The sequence below is a fragment of the Chinchilla lanigera genome, unplaced genomic scaffold, assembly GCF_000276665.1.
Source record: "Chinchilla lanigera isolate Chin_1 unplaced genomic scaffold, ChiLan1.0 scaffold00119, whole genome shotgun sequence".
NCBI classification, from domain to species: Eukaryota; Metazoa; Chordata; class Mammalia; order Rodentia; family Chinchillidae; genus Chinchilla; species Chinchilla lanigera.
In genome coordinates this window covers 626,317-644,578 of record NW_004955520.1, presented here as the reverse complement: position 1 = coordinate 644,578, position 18,262 = coordinate 626,317, and the positions used below count along the sequence as shown (strand labels likewise).

General features: G+C 38.0%; 1 protein-coding gene across 16 annotated transcripts in view; it reads left to right on the top strand.

The window, feature by feature from the left end:
* Dnah14 (dynein, axonemal, heavy chain 14) overlaps window positions 1-18,262 on the top strand; it is a 317,770-nt gene that overhangs the window by 91,232 nt on the left and 208,276 nt on the right. For 15 of the 16 annotated variants that reach the window (XM_013507038.1, XM_013507034.1, XM_013507035.1 and 12 more), the window contains 5 exons: window positions 3,212-3,333; window positions 6,372-6,543; window positions 12,894-12,998; window positions 13,086-13,204; window positions 13,982-14,056. In XM_013507038.1, coding sequence (XP_013362492.1) covers window positions 3,212-3,333; window positions 6,372-6,543; window positions 12,894-12,998; window positions 13,086-13,204; window positions 13,982-14,056 — 593 coding nt within the window. The remainder of the gene's footprint in view (window positions 1-3,211; window positions 3,334-6,371; window positions 6,544-12,893; window positions 12,999-13,085; window positions 13,205-13,981; window positions 14,057-18,262) is intronic. The other variant, XM_013507036.1, reaches the window with a different exon arrangement.

Genomic DNA, 18,262 nt, shown 5'->3' with positions numbered 1-18,262 from the left:
AAAAAAAAAAAAAAAAAAAAAAAAAAAAAAAAAGTTACCCAGAACTGACCCAGAATTAAAATTAGAAACAGGGATATTGAAAGATTTATACATATTTTTCATAGGATAAAAAGTTAGAGATACTGTAGATTTTTTTAAAAGTCAGACTTCTAGAGATTAAAAACAATTTCTAGCCAGGCATGGTGGTGCACACCTGTAATTTCAGCAATTGAGAGCTAAGGCAGGAGGATCGCCATGAGTTCGAGTCCAGCTTAGGCTACATAGTGAGTTCAAGGCCAACCTGAACTACATAGCAAGACCTTGTCTCAAAGAAACAAAACATTCAGTTCCTGAGATGAAAAATATTAATAGCAGACTAAACATTGCAGGAGAAAATATTGGTTAATTTAACAGACATAACATTAGAAACTATAGAAAGTGAAATAAGGAGAAAAGAGAATTTTAAAAACGATAAAAGCATCAATGATCTGTGAGAAAATTTCAGGCAATCTCAATAGATAGCCAGAGTCCTTCTAGAAGAGAAATAAGTGGGAAAAACAATTGGAAAAAAATAATGACCAGCATTTTCAAATGTATCAAAAACTATAAAGCCATAGAGCTAAGAAGTTCACATTCAAACACACAAATATCATAATCAGTTGCTCAAAAGCAGTAGGATATATACAGTGACAGTGTCTGGAACAAAAGGAGTTATATCACCATGGATTCTGTAGGTGTCATATAACAAGGGACTATTAAGAGCAACTGTAAATCAGTACATCAACAGCTTAGATGAAATGAACAAATTCCTTAGAAAATCCAAGTTACTAAAGCTCAAGTTTTAAAAATTAGACTCTGAAATAGCCCTAAGGTATTAAAGATACTGAAATGGTAAACACCTTCCCATAAGGAATAGTCAAGGTCCAGGTGGCTTGTACAGAATGTTTAAGGAAGAAACACCAGTCCTACACCGATTCTTCCAGAAAAATCTGGAGAGAGAAATCCTTTCTAATGCATTTTGAGGCCAGCATTATCCTGATACCAAAGCAGAGAAAGACATAAGAAAAACATAGACCAATAGCTCTTTTGAATACAGAAGTGAAAATTCTAAACAAAGTCTTTCGAATATATATACTTGAAAAATGCAAGATTAATGTTAATAAAGTCGATTAATGTGATTCATTGTTATAAACTTAAAAAGAAGAACTATATGATCTTCTTAGAATACACCGAGAAAATAACTGTAAAAACATCCATTTCTCATTTTAAAACTCTCAACAAATTGGGACGAGAAAAGAGCCTGATAAAAGACATCTATGAAAAGCACACTTGCCATCACCCTTAGTGGGGGAGACTGGACACTCCTTCTCTAGGATGGACAGCAAGGATGCCCTCTTCCCAGCTCTACTCAATGTGTCCTGGAGGCTCGAGCCGCTGAAGTCAAGAAAGAGTATAAAATGAGAGTCAACCAGGTGAAAACGAAGGAGGAAAACATTTTTGTTCAGATGACCTGACTACCTATCAAACATCCCATAAGGTCATTAAAAAAGTACATAAACTTATTTTAGCAAATTTCCAAGATATACACTTAGTATACAAAAACCAACTGTGTTTGATATACTGGCACTGAACAGTTGAAAAATTAACTTTAAAAGTGTCTGGGTGTGATAGTACATACTTGTAATCCCAGTATTTTGAGAAGCTAAGGCAGGAGGATGAGAAGTTTGAGCCCAGCCACCAATACCCTGTCTCAAAATAAAGTTTTAAAACGGATAGATATGTAACTCAATTTGAAGGTCCTGGGTTCAACCATAGTACCACAAGTAAATAAGCTTTCTGTATTTTGATCACACTTTCTGTAAGTAAACAGTGGGATACTGCTATGCAGTAAAAAGAAAATAAATTATTGATGTATGTCACAATATGAATGAATCTCATAATAATTAGGCCAAATGGAAGAAGTCAGACCAAACAGAACATATATTATGTAATCTCACATATGAAGTTCTAGAAAAATGGAAATGAATCTGCAGCTTCAAAAGCAGATTAGGGTTTGTCAGAGGTGAGAGTGGGTAGAACTAGGAGGGAATCACAGCAGGGCAGGAGTACCTTTCAAGGTTGCTACTGTGTCAGAACTTATGAAATTATAATTACACTTCATGCCAGGCATGGCAGTGCACTCCTGTAATTCCAGCTGTCCAGGAGACTGAGGCAGGAAGATTGCAATTTCAAAGCCAGCCTGGGCAACTTAGCAAGATCCTGTCAGAGAAAGAAAGAAAAGGAAAGGAAGAAAGAGAAAAAGAAAGAAGAAAGAAAGAAAGGAAAAGAAGGAAGAAAGGAAAGAGGAAAGGAAGGAAGGGAAAGGAAAGGAAGGAAGGAAGGAGGAGAAGGGAGGAAAGGAAGAAGGAAGGAAGGAAAGAAAGAAGGAAGGAAAGAAGGAAGGAAGGAAGGAAGGAAGGAAGGAAGGAAGGAAGGAAGGAAGGAAGGAAAAAGGCAGGCAGGGGAAGGGGGATTATATCTTAATATAGCTACGAAAATATAAAGTTGTAAAAGAAAGAAATGTGGTGGTAACCAGAAGACAAACACAAATGAATTGCAAGCAGTTTCCCTTGAGGATCCAGTGAGAAGAAGGGCCAGTCTTTTTGTTTATAAATAAATGTTTTAATAGTTGAGTTTTAATCATTTCCTCATTATTTTAACAAACTAGTTGGGGAAAGATCTATACAGTGAAATTTCTGAAATCATTTAAAAGATGAAACTCTTATCACTGACAGAAAACCTCTCTAGAAGACTTTATTGGCTTTTGAAAAGCAAGTTACATAAAAATGTGTATTGTATGGATCCATTTAGGTAAACTACTAAAGACATTACATGAAAATGTACATGTATGCAAAAATGCTCAAAGAAAGAAGTAAAATAATATACAAACCAAACTCCTGGTTATATTTCTTCTGTGACAGGAAATAAGTGTTGTGTGGGAGACATTCATATGTCTACACACACGTGTGGGTTACTCAAGTCTTTTACAAAAAGTCATTTATCATATATAAGAGAGAAAATTGGATAAATAGGACTCTTCAAAACAAAATAAATTAGATTTATATTCAGTTATGTGTTCCTCTATTAATTTTTGTATGCCAATAACTGGCAATCAATTTTTGTCTTTGTTTTATTTATACAATTCTTATAATTTCATATATTTAGATTTTCAGGAGTGTTTTTATCATTGTAGGAGCTTGTGAATGAATGGGATCAAAATTTAAGTCTCTTCTCTTATACCCTTGAGGAATGGATGAATTGTCAAAGAACTTGGCTTTATCTTGAACCAATCTTTCATTCATTAGAAATAAAAAGGTAAAAACAATCAAAATATACAATGCACAGGTTTTTAAAAATACTGCACAGTGGAGATTTAGTTTCTGCAATCCGTGAGAAGTCATTTCTTTAATGAACTATCCTACCTACAAACATAGATGTATAATTTGTTGAATCATTTTTTCTTTCATAAAAGTTTATAAACATCTTTTTATTAAAAACCTTATTTCTCAATTCTTGATATAAAAATAGAAAAAAATTCAGAAAGAAGTGTCAGGTATATCATTATAGTCCTAAAGCAACAACATTATATGTCTCCATAGTCCTGGAATATTAGTGTGGTTTTGATGTGAATAGTAATTGTAGCAGCACTTATACATTAAGACTTTCTTGCAGTGGGCAGACCGAATAGAGATGGAAGAATAGAAGGCCTTTGCAGTTATTAAAATTCCATATTTTCCTTTGATTCATAGCATTCAAATTAACTGGCTTCAGACTTTTTTAAGTAAATGGTCTTCGGAGTGCTTGAGACAAATGAGTTATGTAGGCAGAATTTAAACTACTGACAATAAATCATAAAAGCTAATATAAGAGCCACTCTGAGATAGGGTAAGAAATCATGGGGTGTATACTTGAAAGGTCTAGCAGAGTGGTGGGAAACCTTCAATATCAGGTTAAATACTTCGTTTTATTTGGAGGGAGCCACTGGAAGTTAACAAAAGAGAACTGTCTACATAGGGAGTACTGCTTTGTAGGGAACAATGTTCATTTTTGTTACACAGTGTAGTTTCATCACACCAGTGCCTGGTGTCTCCTCTTCTGTTAACCCATAGGCATTCTGAGCAGCCTACTAAGGAGTCAAGCTCTGTGCTTGCCATTCTCTCTCCTCTTCTGTTAACCAATAGCTGTTCTGAGGGTCTTCAGAGGTGAAACACCCTCTATGGCTGCCACAACTTTGAGCATTAAATTCAATCTTTAACACTACATTCTTTACTAGTTTCTCATTAGTGTAAAGATCAGACTCCTAGGTAAAGGTGTTTGAAATATCACTGGGTTGTTCCTTTACAAAATTTGCTGAAGTTGAAAAGGAAGTGTTAAATTGAAATTGGAGATGCTGGAGTATTAACATAAATAGTATATTACAGTTAGCATAAAAACAGGAAAATACAGGTTAGTTGTGGCCTTCCTTTCCAGAGTGCCAAAAGAGTGATGGGTACCTGTGGGAAAAATATGAGAAAAGAAGAAACAAGAGATCCATCAGAGGGAAGGATTCTGTAAAGAGAACCTGTGAGAGTAGAGGATGCGGTGCCTTCACTGCACTCCAAACCCGGGAGGTGCTGCCTCTTGGTAGGGTCTTGCTGAGCTGCAGAAACTTCTAAGCTCCAAAGCCAAGTTGGATTAGGACAAGGGTGAGCAGGCTCTTGAGATCCCTGGTGCATAAGGCATTAGAAATAGGGTTTGCCTCCTCGCTGGAGAATTCCAAGCAGCTTTTAATTACAGGAAAAGAAGAGCAGAAAAAAAGACTGCTGGTTCTAAACAAGAGTGATTTTTGTTCTTTGTGGACATTTTACTGTCTGGGAACATTTTTAGTTGTCACAACCAAGAGGACTCTACTGACATCTAGTGGGTAGATGCTGCTAGCCAGAGATGCGGTTAAATACAATGCACAAACCCCACCAACCCCCAAAGAGTTACCTGGTCTAAAATGTCGACAGTGCTGAGGAAGGTGAGATATCCTGATTTAGATCATGGAGTTGCAAGAGAAGGTTCCACCCAGAATCGGAAATCCCAGAAGCACACCACATAGAAGTCCAGCCCAGAAGAGCCAGGGATGGTGAACACAGAAGACCCTGTCCAGGGCACTCCAGAACCCTAGAGGTATTCACATAGATGACTGCCACACCAGAGCACATTCAGTAAGCAAAACAAGATGAAAAATAACCCCATCTAAATGAAAAAAAAGAAAGGCTTTCCCTTGAATTTCTTCTCCAGTTCAACTTCTAACCCCCAAAGACCTTGAACCTGGTTGGACTAAGATGGGATGAGGCTAGGTGAGCAGAGAAAACGACAAAGGTCGACTTTTGTAACTTTTGAAAATACTTTCCTTATTCAACTTCAGCAGCAGGAGAAAAATAGCTCATACCAATAAATCAATGGATTATCATGCTACAAGGCATTCTGCTTCCTTTTCCAAGTGGTAAAAATAATGATAGTATTCTATAAAGGAAATTTCTATACCAAGACTGATACCTGCCTTAAATGTCCTTATCCTCTAAGATTGGATAATCATCAACGAATTTGATCTTGTATCCATCTCTGCACTCTTGCTCAACAACTGAGGTCCTCTCTGTCTTCACCCCACATCAAACCTGTACTACTTTAAAACCCAAATCACACAGCTTCTCCAAAAGTTCCCTTCAGACCCCACTGCTTCTCTAGAATTTGAGTAGCCCTTTGTGTTAACGAATTTCCACCACTATGACTAGGGAACATGTAAGGGGTGAAGTGTATTTTCACTCATTGTTTCAAAGTCTCCAGTCCAGGGTCACTTGGCCCTGTTTTTGGCCTGTGTCAAGGCAAAGAGCATGGCCCATTCACTTCATGTGGCCAGGAAGCAGGGAGAGGATGCTGGCCAGAGTCCCACTACCCCCTTAAGGCCTCCTAATGACCCCTTTCCTTCCACCAGTCCCCACTAAAGTTTCCCCTATCTTCCTCTAATACCACAGATGGAGAATGAGGCTTTAGCACACAGGACTTGGGGACATTTCAGATCCAAACTATAGCATACCACCCTTTGTTATGACACAAATTACTTAGCTTTTTTTTTGTAGAATTTTTCTTTTTCACCATACTGTAAATGCAATCTTATTAAATGATAGGTGTATGTCTAATCTACCTTAGTTTTCCTTATGTTCTTGTACATAACATATACTTCAAAAGTATCCTTAATTAATAACTGGTCAAGAAAAATAAAACATCAAAATTATTTTCTAAACTCAACAATGTTCTATGACAAATGTATTTAGATTATACATTTTACCTGTGCAAAACAGTGACATCTCATTTTATTTCTAAAGGCAGCTCCCTGCAGAAACAAAACTGTTCTTTCACGTGATCTCCATATGGAAAGAAATAATGTCAAAAGTACGAAACAAACTGGATGCTTTGCGAATAACCACTTCTGCAGGAGTACTTGAAATTCTACAAAATTGCAATATACATCTTGAACACATAAAGAAAAGTCTCGAGGTGAAGCAATACAATCTTAAAGTGGAGACTCATTTAATTCTATAGAACTAATGTAATACAATACAGAAACTAATTCCAGCACAGATGTTTTTCTGTACTCTGTCAACAATTTTCCCAGCTCTCATTACCTATTGCATTAATGAAAACAATGAAGAGGAAAAAATGGATGGACTGATCTAAATGACAGAAAAAATACCAAGCTTCTAAGTGCCTAGGTTCCCTTATCTTTAAGTCGCTCCCTTGAGGGATTTGTCCTATTGAGATACTGTCAAGAGCAGGCACAAAGAAAGTACTTTGGTTGCTGACTTGCTCTAATCTCATTAAATTGAGCGAAAGTTGAAGTAGGTTATATAAATTAAATTACGATTCCATATATTTTACACTGTCAGAACATGAAATTATCATCTAGACACTGGGTTCTACTGTTGAAGATTTGTGGTGCTCATATTCACATCACCTTATGAGCCAAGGTTTTTTCCAGGCATCCATTGCTGTCCCTTGTTGAACAGAGTGGCAGTGATATGAGGACCCTCTGGAGAGCTTTGGTAGTCTCTGTAAATCCATGCTCTGGGCAGGCAGAAGGAGCTGCATCCAGAGATGTGATTAAAAATAATCAGTTTTGAGCTGGTCGTGTTGGCACACGCCTGTAATCCCAGCACTCAGGAGGCTAAGGCATGAGGATTGCCAAGAGTTTGAGGCTGGTCTGGGCTGCATAATGAATTTATTTATTTATTTATTTTTATTTTAAGAAATAAAAGGAAAACTTACTAACAAACGGACATCCATTTACAAAATAACATAAGAACAATACAAACAAAACCAAGTTACGAAGTTGTAGGAAATTAACAATGGTTGTTGTATTACTTATTGATATCTTCAAAGTAGTTTTTCAAAAAAAGACATACAAGATTGATCAAACAAGTAATCTTTAACTGTTCCTTTCTGTAGAGCAATAGGAGATAGTAGTACAACTACGTTAGTTATCCTGTATATACATAGTTACATAATTTCCCTTTTCCCTCACTTTTCCCACATCCCAGGTGCCCTTTACTTTTGAGCATTTTCCTTTTGTTTCACAATGTCTATCATACCTCCTAGTGTTTATTCACTCTTTCAGGTCTTACACTAGTGAGACAATACGATTCTTACACATGCCGGTCTGATTTATTTCACTTATGGGTATGAGTTATGACCTCATACCCATGTGTCTCTAGTTGTGACCATTTATCTATAAAAGCCTTGAGTTTATCTTTCTTTATAGCTGGGTAATATTCCATTATATAAAAGTACCACAATTTTTTTGTCCAATCCTCAGCGGATGAACATTTGGGTTGTTTCCACAGTTTAGCAATTACAAATTGCACTGCTATGAACATGGGTTCACATATATCGCTGTGATACGACATTTTTAGATCTTCTGGGAAAATACCCAGAAAGGGAATAGCTGGGTTGAAAGGGCCCTCTAAACCTATTTTGCTAAGGAGTCTCCAAACTGATTTCCACAGTGGTTTCATCAGTCTGCATCCCCACCAGCAGTGGAGAAGAGTTTCTATTTCTCCACAGCCCCGCCAGCATTTGTTATTGGTTGATTTCTTGGGTAAGGTGACATCTCAGTGTTGTTTTAATTTACATTTCTTGAATGATTAATGATGTTGAACACTTTCTCATGTATTTATTTTCCATTTGTATTTCTTTATCTGAGAAGTGTGTATTCAGGTTGATTTTATGACAGTAGCTTATGAATACACACTTATGATTTTATGACAGCTGCCCATTTTTGAATTGGGTCTTTGAATTTGGGGGGGCTGATGTTTTTTAATTCTTTGTATGTTCTAGATAGAAGACCTTTGTCTGAGGGACAGTCAGCTAAAAGTTTTTCCCAATTTGTGGGTTTTCTTTTTACTATGCTGGTGATTTCTTTAGATGTGCAGAAACTTTTCAGTAGGATGAGATCCCAGTTGTTGATTCTTTGAAGTATTTCATGGGCAGTTTGGTTTTTGTTCATGAACTCTCTGCCTACCCCTATGTCTTCAAGGTTTTACCTACTTTCTCTTCCAATAGATTTAGTGTTTCTGGTTTAATATTGAGGTCTGTGATCCATTTTGACTTGAGTTTGGTGCATGGTGATAGACTTGGGTCTATTTTCAGTCTTTGGCAGATGGCAAGCCAATTTTTCCAGCACCATTTATTAAAGAGGCTATTGTTCTTCCAGTGAGTTTGTTTGGCCCCTTTATCAAAGATTAGGTGGCTGAATGTGTTTTTGGTTGTGGCTGTTTCTTCCAGTCTGTTCCATTGATCCTCAGGCCTGTTTTTTAGCGAGTACCAGGTTGATTTTATGACAGTAGCTTTGTAGTATAATTTCAGGTCAGGGATTGTGATTCCACCTGACTTGTCCTTGTTGCCCAGGACTGCTTTTGCTATTGTGGGTCTCTTTTGTCTCCAGGTGAATTTAAGGAATGTTTTCTCAAGATCTGTGAGGTATGTTAATGGTAGTTGAATGGGAATTGCATTGAATTTGTACAACAATTTTGGTAGTATGGCCATTTTCACAAAGTTGGTTCTTCCTATCCATGAACAACAAATATTTTTCCATTTACTGAAATCCTCTTTGATCTCTTTAGAGTACTGTAGTTTTCATTGAATAGATCTTTTACTTCTTTTGTTTGATTACTAAATATTTCAGTTTCTTGGATGCTATTGTGAAAGGTATGGTTTCCTTAATTTCTGTCTCAGTCTGTTTGTTGTTTGTGTATAGGAATGCTATCGATTTCTGGGTGTTGACTTTGTATCCAGCTACACTGCTGAATTTGTTGATTAATTCAAGGAGTCTTCTTGTGGAGTTTTTGGAGTCTTCCACATAAAGTATCACGTCATCTGCAAATAGTGATAGTTTTACTTCTTCCTTTCCTATCTTTATTCCTTTTATTTCTCTCTCTTGTCTAATTGCTCTGGCTAAGATTCCAGAACTATACTGAACAGGAGTGGTGACAGTGGACATCCTTGCCTTGTTCCTGATTTTAAAGTAAGACCTTTCAGTTTTTGTCCAGTTAGTATGATGTTGGCTGTTGGTTTGTCATAGATGGCTTTGATCAGGTTGAGACCATCTATTCCTATTTTCTGTAGAGTTTGATCAGGTTGAGACCATCTATTCCTATTTTCTGTAGAGTTTTTATCATGAATGCATGTTGGACTTTGTCGAAAGCTTTTTCTGCATCTATTGAGATGATCATATGGCTTTTGCCTTTGGCTCTATTGATATGGTGTATAACATTAATTGATTTGTGAATGTTGAACCATTCCTGCATTCCTGGAATGAATCCGATTTGGTCATGGTGTATGATTTTCTTGATGATTTGCTGCATTCTATTTGTTAGTATTTTATTTTCACATTTATATTCATTAGGGAGGTTGGTCTGTAGTTCTCTTTCTTGGTTGGGACATAATGAATTCAAAACCAGCCTGAATTACAGAGTGAGATCCTGTCTCAAAAAAAAAAAAAAAAAAAAAAAGTTAGTTTACTAAGCAATCATTGAGATAAGCCTTCCAGATATTTCTAGCACACCCTGAACTGAGGATCCATTATTGAGGGTCATCACAAACCAGTACTTTTTTATTTATTTGTGCATTGACCACCTACTTTGTACCAGGCATTACTGTTATCCGCCTGGACCACAAAGGTAGAAGTCATCTTTCCATCTCTTTCAGTAAAAAAGTGAAGAGATATTGCAATGCTATGATAGTTTTGGTAGCATGGCCCAGCTGGAGAAACTGTAGCTCAACAGGACCTTGTCCCAGCTGTGTGAAATGGAACAGAGTGGGTGGGTGGGAGGCAGTGTGCAGCGCAAACCTTTTGGGAAGCAGTGAGAGTCGAGGTTCTCCAGGGAGCTCGAGATGGTAAGAGAAGGGCCTTGACTATTGCCAGACCTTGACTTTTATGAGCAGCCACTGAAGGATTTTAGGTAGGAAGGTGAAATAATTTAATTCAGAAATGTCTCTCTAAAGACCAGAGTATGGGTTGGACACTGTTGTGATTTGTTTTCTTTTGCACTAGGAAAACACCCAAGATTAGGTCATTTAAATGGAGAGGAGTTTGCTCTGGCTCTTGGTAGGTGGGGTGGGGGGGGTGGCTAGAGTCCTGTAGCCTGGTGAAGCTCCTGGCTGGAGCCTGCTGGGCTGGGTTTCCCAACGATGGGGGCAGAGGCAGGATGCACACCTGGGGAAGCTTTGCTTGCCAGGAGCTTGCTCCAGGTGCCCCTCGTTCTGTTGTCCCTTGAGGACTGATCTGCCCCACCTACCACACCAGTCCCTTCAGCAGAAGAGCAGAGCCCAGAGACCTCTTAAAGGTGTCACTACCTCTCCCCACTGTGATGTCTAATCAAATTTCAGCTTGAGCCTCAGAGGTGACAAACATATTCATGCCAGAGTAGGGGCAGTGAGTTGATCTATTTATCACTACTCTAGTAAAATACATGAAAGAACGTTGATTTTAGCTGATGGCTCTGGCCTGAAACTGTGGGGCTGCATATGGTGCAGTCTTCCCACTGGGCAGGTCCGGGGACACCCAGACACCTTTAATCCTGATAACTATCTGAGAGCTTTAATTCTGGTCGCCTCTGAACACCACATCAGATCAAGTTTCTACCCCTCACAATGAGGATTGAGTTCCAACACACTAAGCCCTGTGAAACTAACCCCACATTCATACCAGGATAGGCAGTGAGAATGGATATTAAAAATCCAGTTAAAAGCCTAGAAATACTGGGCTGCTCCGAGAGCAGGATGGGAAGATGATAGAAGGTGCAGCCAGTAGCATCGGGGCCCAGGTTGTGCCTTGGTTTCTGACCTGACCGACAATGTGGAGGACAGTCATCCACAACAACAGGAGCTGGAGGAGGAGATGGGCATGGAGATTTTTGTTCACAGTGAAATCTAAAGCTCACAGTCCCTTTCAGGGAGTAATTAGGTGCAGTCATCCTGTGCAGGAGTTTTACTGTCTGTAGTTTTTGTACTTACAAGCTGACTATAGTCAGCTGCACTCTGGAAATATTAGATAGATTATTCCAGAAGTAAACAACTCATACATCATAAATCATGATGCTTTCTGAGCATGTGATAAACCCTCACCTGGCCAGCTCCATCCCTGGGACTCAGAACACCCAGCAGCTCACTGCTCACTGGGCAGCCACCTCGTAACCAAGGGCCCACAGTGTGTGCCTAAGTGACAGACAGGGCACAGTGCTCTCACAGGTCAAGTGTCAAGGGCGTCCTGGAATGCTTCACTGCAGGTTAGGGGACCTACCAGGTGTGTCAATCCAGGGCAGAGCGCAGCAAGCTGAAGAGCAAGAGGCCTGTGTCACACAGTGCAAGAGGGCACAAGGAAGTGCAATCACATGGAGCTCAACCGGGGTCAACATAAAGGGACAGGGGACACAAAAGGACTCCAGAAGGGAAATGATAAAAGGAGTGAAATTAAAGTAGTCACAAAAGAGGGCAGAGTCAGCAGAGTCCCACGCAGCATAAAGAAGGGAATCTGGCAGAAGTCAAGCCATGGCATGGTATGAAATGACTGCAGTGGGCCAGGGAAGTAAGGTAAGACACTGTCTTTCCAAGAGCCCTGGCTGTGGAGAGAGGTGGCTGGAGGTGAGCAGAGGGTGACAGACGTGAGAGAAGCTGGACAGGGAACTCAGGCCTGGAGACTGGAGACTGGAAGGGCAGGAGGGCAGGGAGCAGAGCAGGCATCTTCGCCTAGCCTAAGCAAAGGTACCTGTCTGTCGGTTTCTCTCTCTCTCTCTCTCTCTCTCTCTCTCTCTCTCTCTCTCTCTCTCTCTCTCTCTCTCTCTCTCTCTCTCTCATCTGAAAAGCAAAGAAAGACAAAGCCAAGGCAACGCCATGAGGAGGGTGGATAACTATGCACAAAGGGAGCAGGAAGCTAGAAGCAAGGGAAACCAGTGCTGGTAGTAGGAATAAGTGGTGTATATGTGTAAACATGGTGTTTTATGTTCGTTTCTGTTTTGGTTCTCATTTATTAAAAACACAAGAGACGGAAGGAGAGGGTGGGAAGGGGACATAAAAAGAATTCAGATGTGTTACGCACATGTGCCATTCCTCCACAGGAGGAATGTGATCATTATGTACTGCTAACAGGGACTAATAAAAATAAAAATTAAAAAATATTAACAACTTAAGCATAGCGTTTACTGAGCTTGGAACACTTTTAACGGATAGCACATGCACACTGTCACTTCAGCACTGTGGCTCTTGTGCTTAAGTGTGGAGCCAAATGAGATAGATGGGCTTCACATCATGATTTGATATAGATTCTGAATGGCATTTCTTTTGCTTCTATGCAGGATTACCTTGAAATTAAACGAATGATTTTCCCAAGATTTTATTTTCTCAGCAATGCTGACCTTCTGGATATTCTAGCAGACAGCAGAAATCCTGAGTCTGTACAGGTAATGGCACTAATCTCCATTCAGCAGATTATTTCATTGTTAGGTCAGAACTTTATGACGTTACTGACCTTTATTTCTGGTTCACAGCCTCATCTTGTGAAATGTTTTGAAAATATAAAGCAAGTCCTGATCTGGAGGCAGGAAGTTGGGCCTCCCGCTGTGAGGATGCTCCTGTCTGCTGAAGGAGAAGGTCTTGTGCTGCCCAAGTATGGTGACAAGATGCTCAGACCCTGTAAAACCTCATTTTAAAATCTCTGCTTTGAAATTTCTCATGTTTCATAAAAGTTTCATGCAAACACTTTCTTTAGATAATATATTTATGTAAACACTTCCTTACTCCCTAAAGTATACTCTTCTCACTTTTGTTTTAATTAAAAGTAAAAAAAAAAAAAAAGTAATCTTGAACTCTGGGTGCTTTCTAATTTGCACCTCCCTTTTGCTCCATTACTCCTCTCTGCCCTAGGCTTCCTTCTGACTCTCTTCCCAGTGCTTGAAGGAAGTCTCCTAGTTGGGGTTGTTGATGCTGTTGTCATTGCTGCTTGTACCAACTTCTGCTTGGCTGGTGGTCAGCGCCCTGGCAGGACTTCAAAGCCCATGCTCTGCTTTGCCAGCCCCATGAGGGCACCTATCCCAAACCTCCTTACACCAAAGCCCAGCTCAGTGTTGCTGTTTAATAAGATTCCATGAGGAATCCAAAAGAATTTTGTAATACAATTTATCTATCATATATATTTATATTTTATACAGAACCTAATTATTGTGTATATTCGTGGTTTTGGCATCAGAATTTCCTAAAGCTAGTAATATTTTCTGCATCATTTTCCAAGTTAAAATCTAGAAAAAAACAGAAGATACAGAATTACAGTCCCTTGGCTCATAAGTGTTATGAAAGTCTTCAGGAAATATCAAAGGACTGAAACATGAATTGAAATAATATTTACAACATAATAATAGTGTAATATTTTGTTTGAAATAAATTACAGGAAAATTCGTATAAGAAATGGTGTAGAACAGTGGCTGGCAAATGTAGAGAAAAGCATGTTTGAAGTGCTGAAAAAGTAAGTACAGTCTGAAAGTGAAATACTAAAATTACATACTATACACATGGATAAGTGCATATATAAACTTGGTTCACTCTAATTCAAGTGGGAAGCACCCAGAGAAGTCCCCTAGGAAGTGGGTTTTGACAGAGGATTCACACTGACTAAATAGAAAAATCATCATTTTTACAATCTAGCTATCAGTTTGAGCATGTGACTGTGGACAACACTCAGATGGCATGGTGTGCATCCATGTGCATGTCTATCTGAAACACTCACTCCATCTTTGCCTGCTTTGAGGGTCTAGTGGTCAGGACCCCGCTCACACTTTACATATCTGTTCTACTTCTACTTCCTGGAATTGTTGACTTGCTTTGTTCTTCTTTTAATGTTATTTTTACATGGTAATCTGACATGGGTACCTGCTTATGGTGAAGAAGGTATCTCAGGGTGTGAACTTTCGAAACTAATTTGATTGGCACAGTTTTATTACATTTCTAATTATTTATTTCTGTTTAAAGAAAGGCTACTATTATTTGCAAGCTTGGAAAAGCTTTCCAGACACAGCAGACTGTCACTGACGCACACAACCCTGCTAGCTCCTCCTTGACCAGGTCTCATCTGCATGATGATGTGACAAGACCCAGATGTCATCTTACCTCTGAGAAGGGACATTTGTCCCTTTGCAGAGAACCTTAAAAAATGAATCCAGGTGTTTATAAAAGAAATACAAGCAGGTTTTTAATTATTGCTTATTGGAATTTTTTCTGATTAGACAAACCATGTCCTTTGACAATAGTGGCAGTCCTGTGTCTTTCTTTACAGTTCTTTAAAATGTCATTTTCTTTCCATGATATCTTGGATAAAGAATTTTATATGATATTGAAAAATACAGATGAGAGTGACCACCCTTTTATTGTTTCTAATTTTATTGGAAAAACTTCTAGTATTTGATCATAATGCTTAGCTTTCTGGAATATGCCCCTTATCAAACTAAAGATATCTAGTTTATTCAGATTTTGCAGAGATTTTAAATATTTTATATTATTGTTTTAAAATGACAAAAAATGCTTGTACATTATTTATGAGGCACAATATAGTGGTACCTTGGTTTATGAACTTAATTCATCCCACAATTCTGGAGAAGTGCTTGTGCTTCTCATATCCCTGATTTGATTTGATTTGATTTGATTTGATTTGATTTGATCTTCTTGAGACAGGGTTTCCCTATGCAGTTCAGGCTGGCTTTGAGTTCACTTTATAGCCCAGGCTCGTCTCGAACTCACAACAATCCTCCTGGCTCAGCCTCCTGAGTGCTGGGATTACAGGCATGCACTACCATGCCTGGCCATACCCCTGATTTTAGAGGAAAATGTTTGAAGTTTTCACTGGCAAGTGTGATATTAACTGGGAGATTGTATACAGCCTATATTTTAGTAGGGGACATTCCTTCTATGCCCAGTTTGTTGGCTTTTTATCCTAAAAGGACATTGAATGTTGTCAAATGTTTCTTCTGCATATATTGAAAAAATCATATTGTTTTTTCTTTCATTTTGTTAATATGATGCATCTCATTTATCGATTTGTGTGTGTTGAGCTATCCCTGTATCCCTGGGATAAACCATATTTGATTGTGGAGAATGATCCTTTTAATATGCTATTGAATGTGGTTTTCTAGTATTGTGTTGAAGATCTTTTAATTTATTTTCATCAGAGATTGTCTTAGTTATTTTTTCATTGCTGAGACAAAATACCTAATACCTAAAGTTAAAGGGAAAAGGTTTATCTAATACCTAATACCTAAAGTTAAAGGGAAAAGGCTCACAGTTTGTAGAGCTTTCAGCTGATAGTTGGCTGACGCCAAGGCAGGGCAGCATGGCAGAGTGGCATCACGGAGGACAGTTCATGGTGGGGGATGCAGAAGGCAGTGAGCAGCAAGCAGCAGCAGTAGTAGCAGCAGCAGCAGCCAGCATGCCTTTCCATTTTATCCCATCAGGCTACCAGCCTTTTGGGTGGTGCTACCCAGAACTATGCTAGTTCCAGTCAGTGGACTAATTCATTTTTTATTTTAAAGACAATAGGAAAAAAAGAACAATAGCAACATGCCAACACCACAGACATAAACAAAACAGGAACATTAAAAATGATAGAGGGTTTCAAAACAAAATGATAAGAATTAACAATGGTTGTTATATTACATATTGTTATCTTCAACAAAGTTGCTCAGATTACCAGATGTAAGAATGGAAGACTGATCAAACCATTGAAGAGAATTTTTTAAAAACTTTAAAAAACATTACAGACAATACAGAGTTTCACTAGACAAGATGGTAGGAATTCACCAGTAGTTGTTATATTGCATATTTTGTCTTCAAATAAGTTGCTCAGATTACCAGATATAAGCATACATAACTGACCAAAATATTCAAAAATTTAAGCATTAACTGTTCCTTTCAATAAACCACCAGACATCAGCAGTACAGTTAGCCCAGCTATCCCTATATAGATATATAGCTATATATATATTGATATATATTTTTGCCTTCCTTGTTTCTTTCTTTTTCTTCTTTCCCTCATCCCAGTTGTTCCTTCTTTTGAGCAATTTATTTCCCTTTCATATTATCTATTGCACATTTTTGGTTTTATTTACTCTTTCATGTTCTTACACTAGGGAGAGAATATGATGTTTACACATGTGGGTCCAATTTATTTCACTCATGAGTATGATATCTAGTTGCATCCATTTATCTATAAAAGCCTCGAGTTTGTCTTTTTTATAGATGAGTAATACTCCATTGTATAAAAAATACCACATCTTTTTATCCATTCCTCAGTTGATGGGCATTTGGGTTGTTTCCAAGATTTAGCTATGACAAATTGTGCTGCTGTAGACATGGGTGCACATATATTGCTGCAGTATGATGTTTTTAATTCTTCTAGGAAAATACCAGAAGGGGAATAGCTGGCTTAAGTGGGACTTCTAGTCCTAGTTTTGTGAGGAATCTCCAAACTGATTTATCTGTGGACTAATTCAGTACCACACATTCTTATTCCCAGTATCACATGCCCTGGATCCAGTCAGCTCTGAAAAGCCCCACCTATGACCACATGAGGCTTTTGGGGGACATCTAGATACAGCCATAACAGAGATAGTAGACTATAATTCTCTTTTCCTCCAGTATCCTTGCCTAGCTTTGACATCAGAGTAGTGGTGACCTCATAAAATGAATTTGGAAGTATTGCTTGTTCTTCAGCATTCTGAAATATCTTGAGAAAGATTAGTATTAGTTATTTAAATATTTGACAGAATTCAGCAGTGAAGCCCTCTGGTTCTAGGCTTTTCTTTGAAGGTACATTTTTTTAAATTATTGACTCAATCCTTTACTCATAATTGGTATATTTAGATTTTCTGCTTCATAGTGGTTCAGTCTTCATAGGTTATATGTGTGTAAGAATTTGTCCAGTCAGGCATGGTAGCCTTTGCAAACTATTCAGGATGCTTAGGCAGGAAGATTGCTTGAGCCAACGATTTCAGGACCAGCGTGTACAACATAAGACTTCACATAAAGAATAATTATCCATTTGTTCTAGGTTATACAATTATAATCCTTTGTATTTCTCTGGTATCAGTTAGTATATCCTCTTTTTCTGATTTTATTTATTTGAGCCTTCTCTTCTTGGTTAGTGTGGCTTATGGTTTGTTGGCTATCTTCTCAAAGAAACAATAATTAGTTCTATGGATCTTCTCTATTGTCTTTCTATCTCTACTTCATTTATTTATGTTCTAATCTTTATTATGTTTTTCTTTCTATTGACTTGGAGCTTGGTTTGTTTTTCTCTCATTCCTTGAGAATGCTTTTGGGATACTTCATTTGGAATACTTCTTTATTGATATAGACATTTATTTCTATAAACTTCCCTCTTAGAACTGGTTTGACTGCATTCCATGAGCTTGGTATGGTTTATTCCATTTTTCTCTTCATATATTTTTAAATTTCTCTTTTAATTTCTTCATGGGTCCACTAATTGTTCAGGAGGAGATAGTTTAATTTCTACTAAATGCAAATTTTTCAACATTTCTTCCTTTATTGCTAATTTCATGCCATTGTGTCAGAAGAGATACTTTATATTAAATTTCAATTTTCTTTAACTTTTCCAGACTTAGTCTATTGCCTAATGTGTTGCTAGGGATTGAATATAGTTTGAATGTGTCCTTTAAAGGTT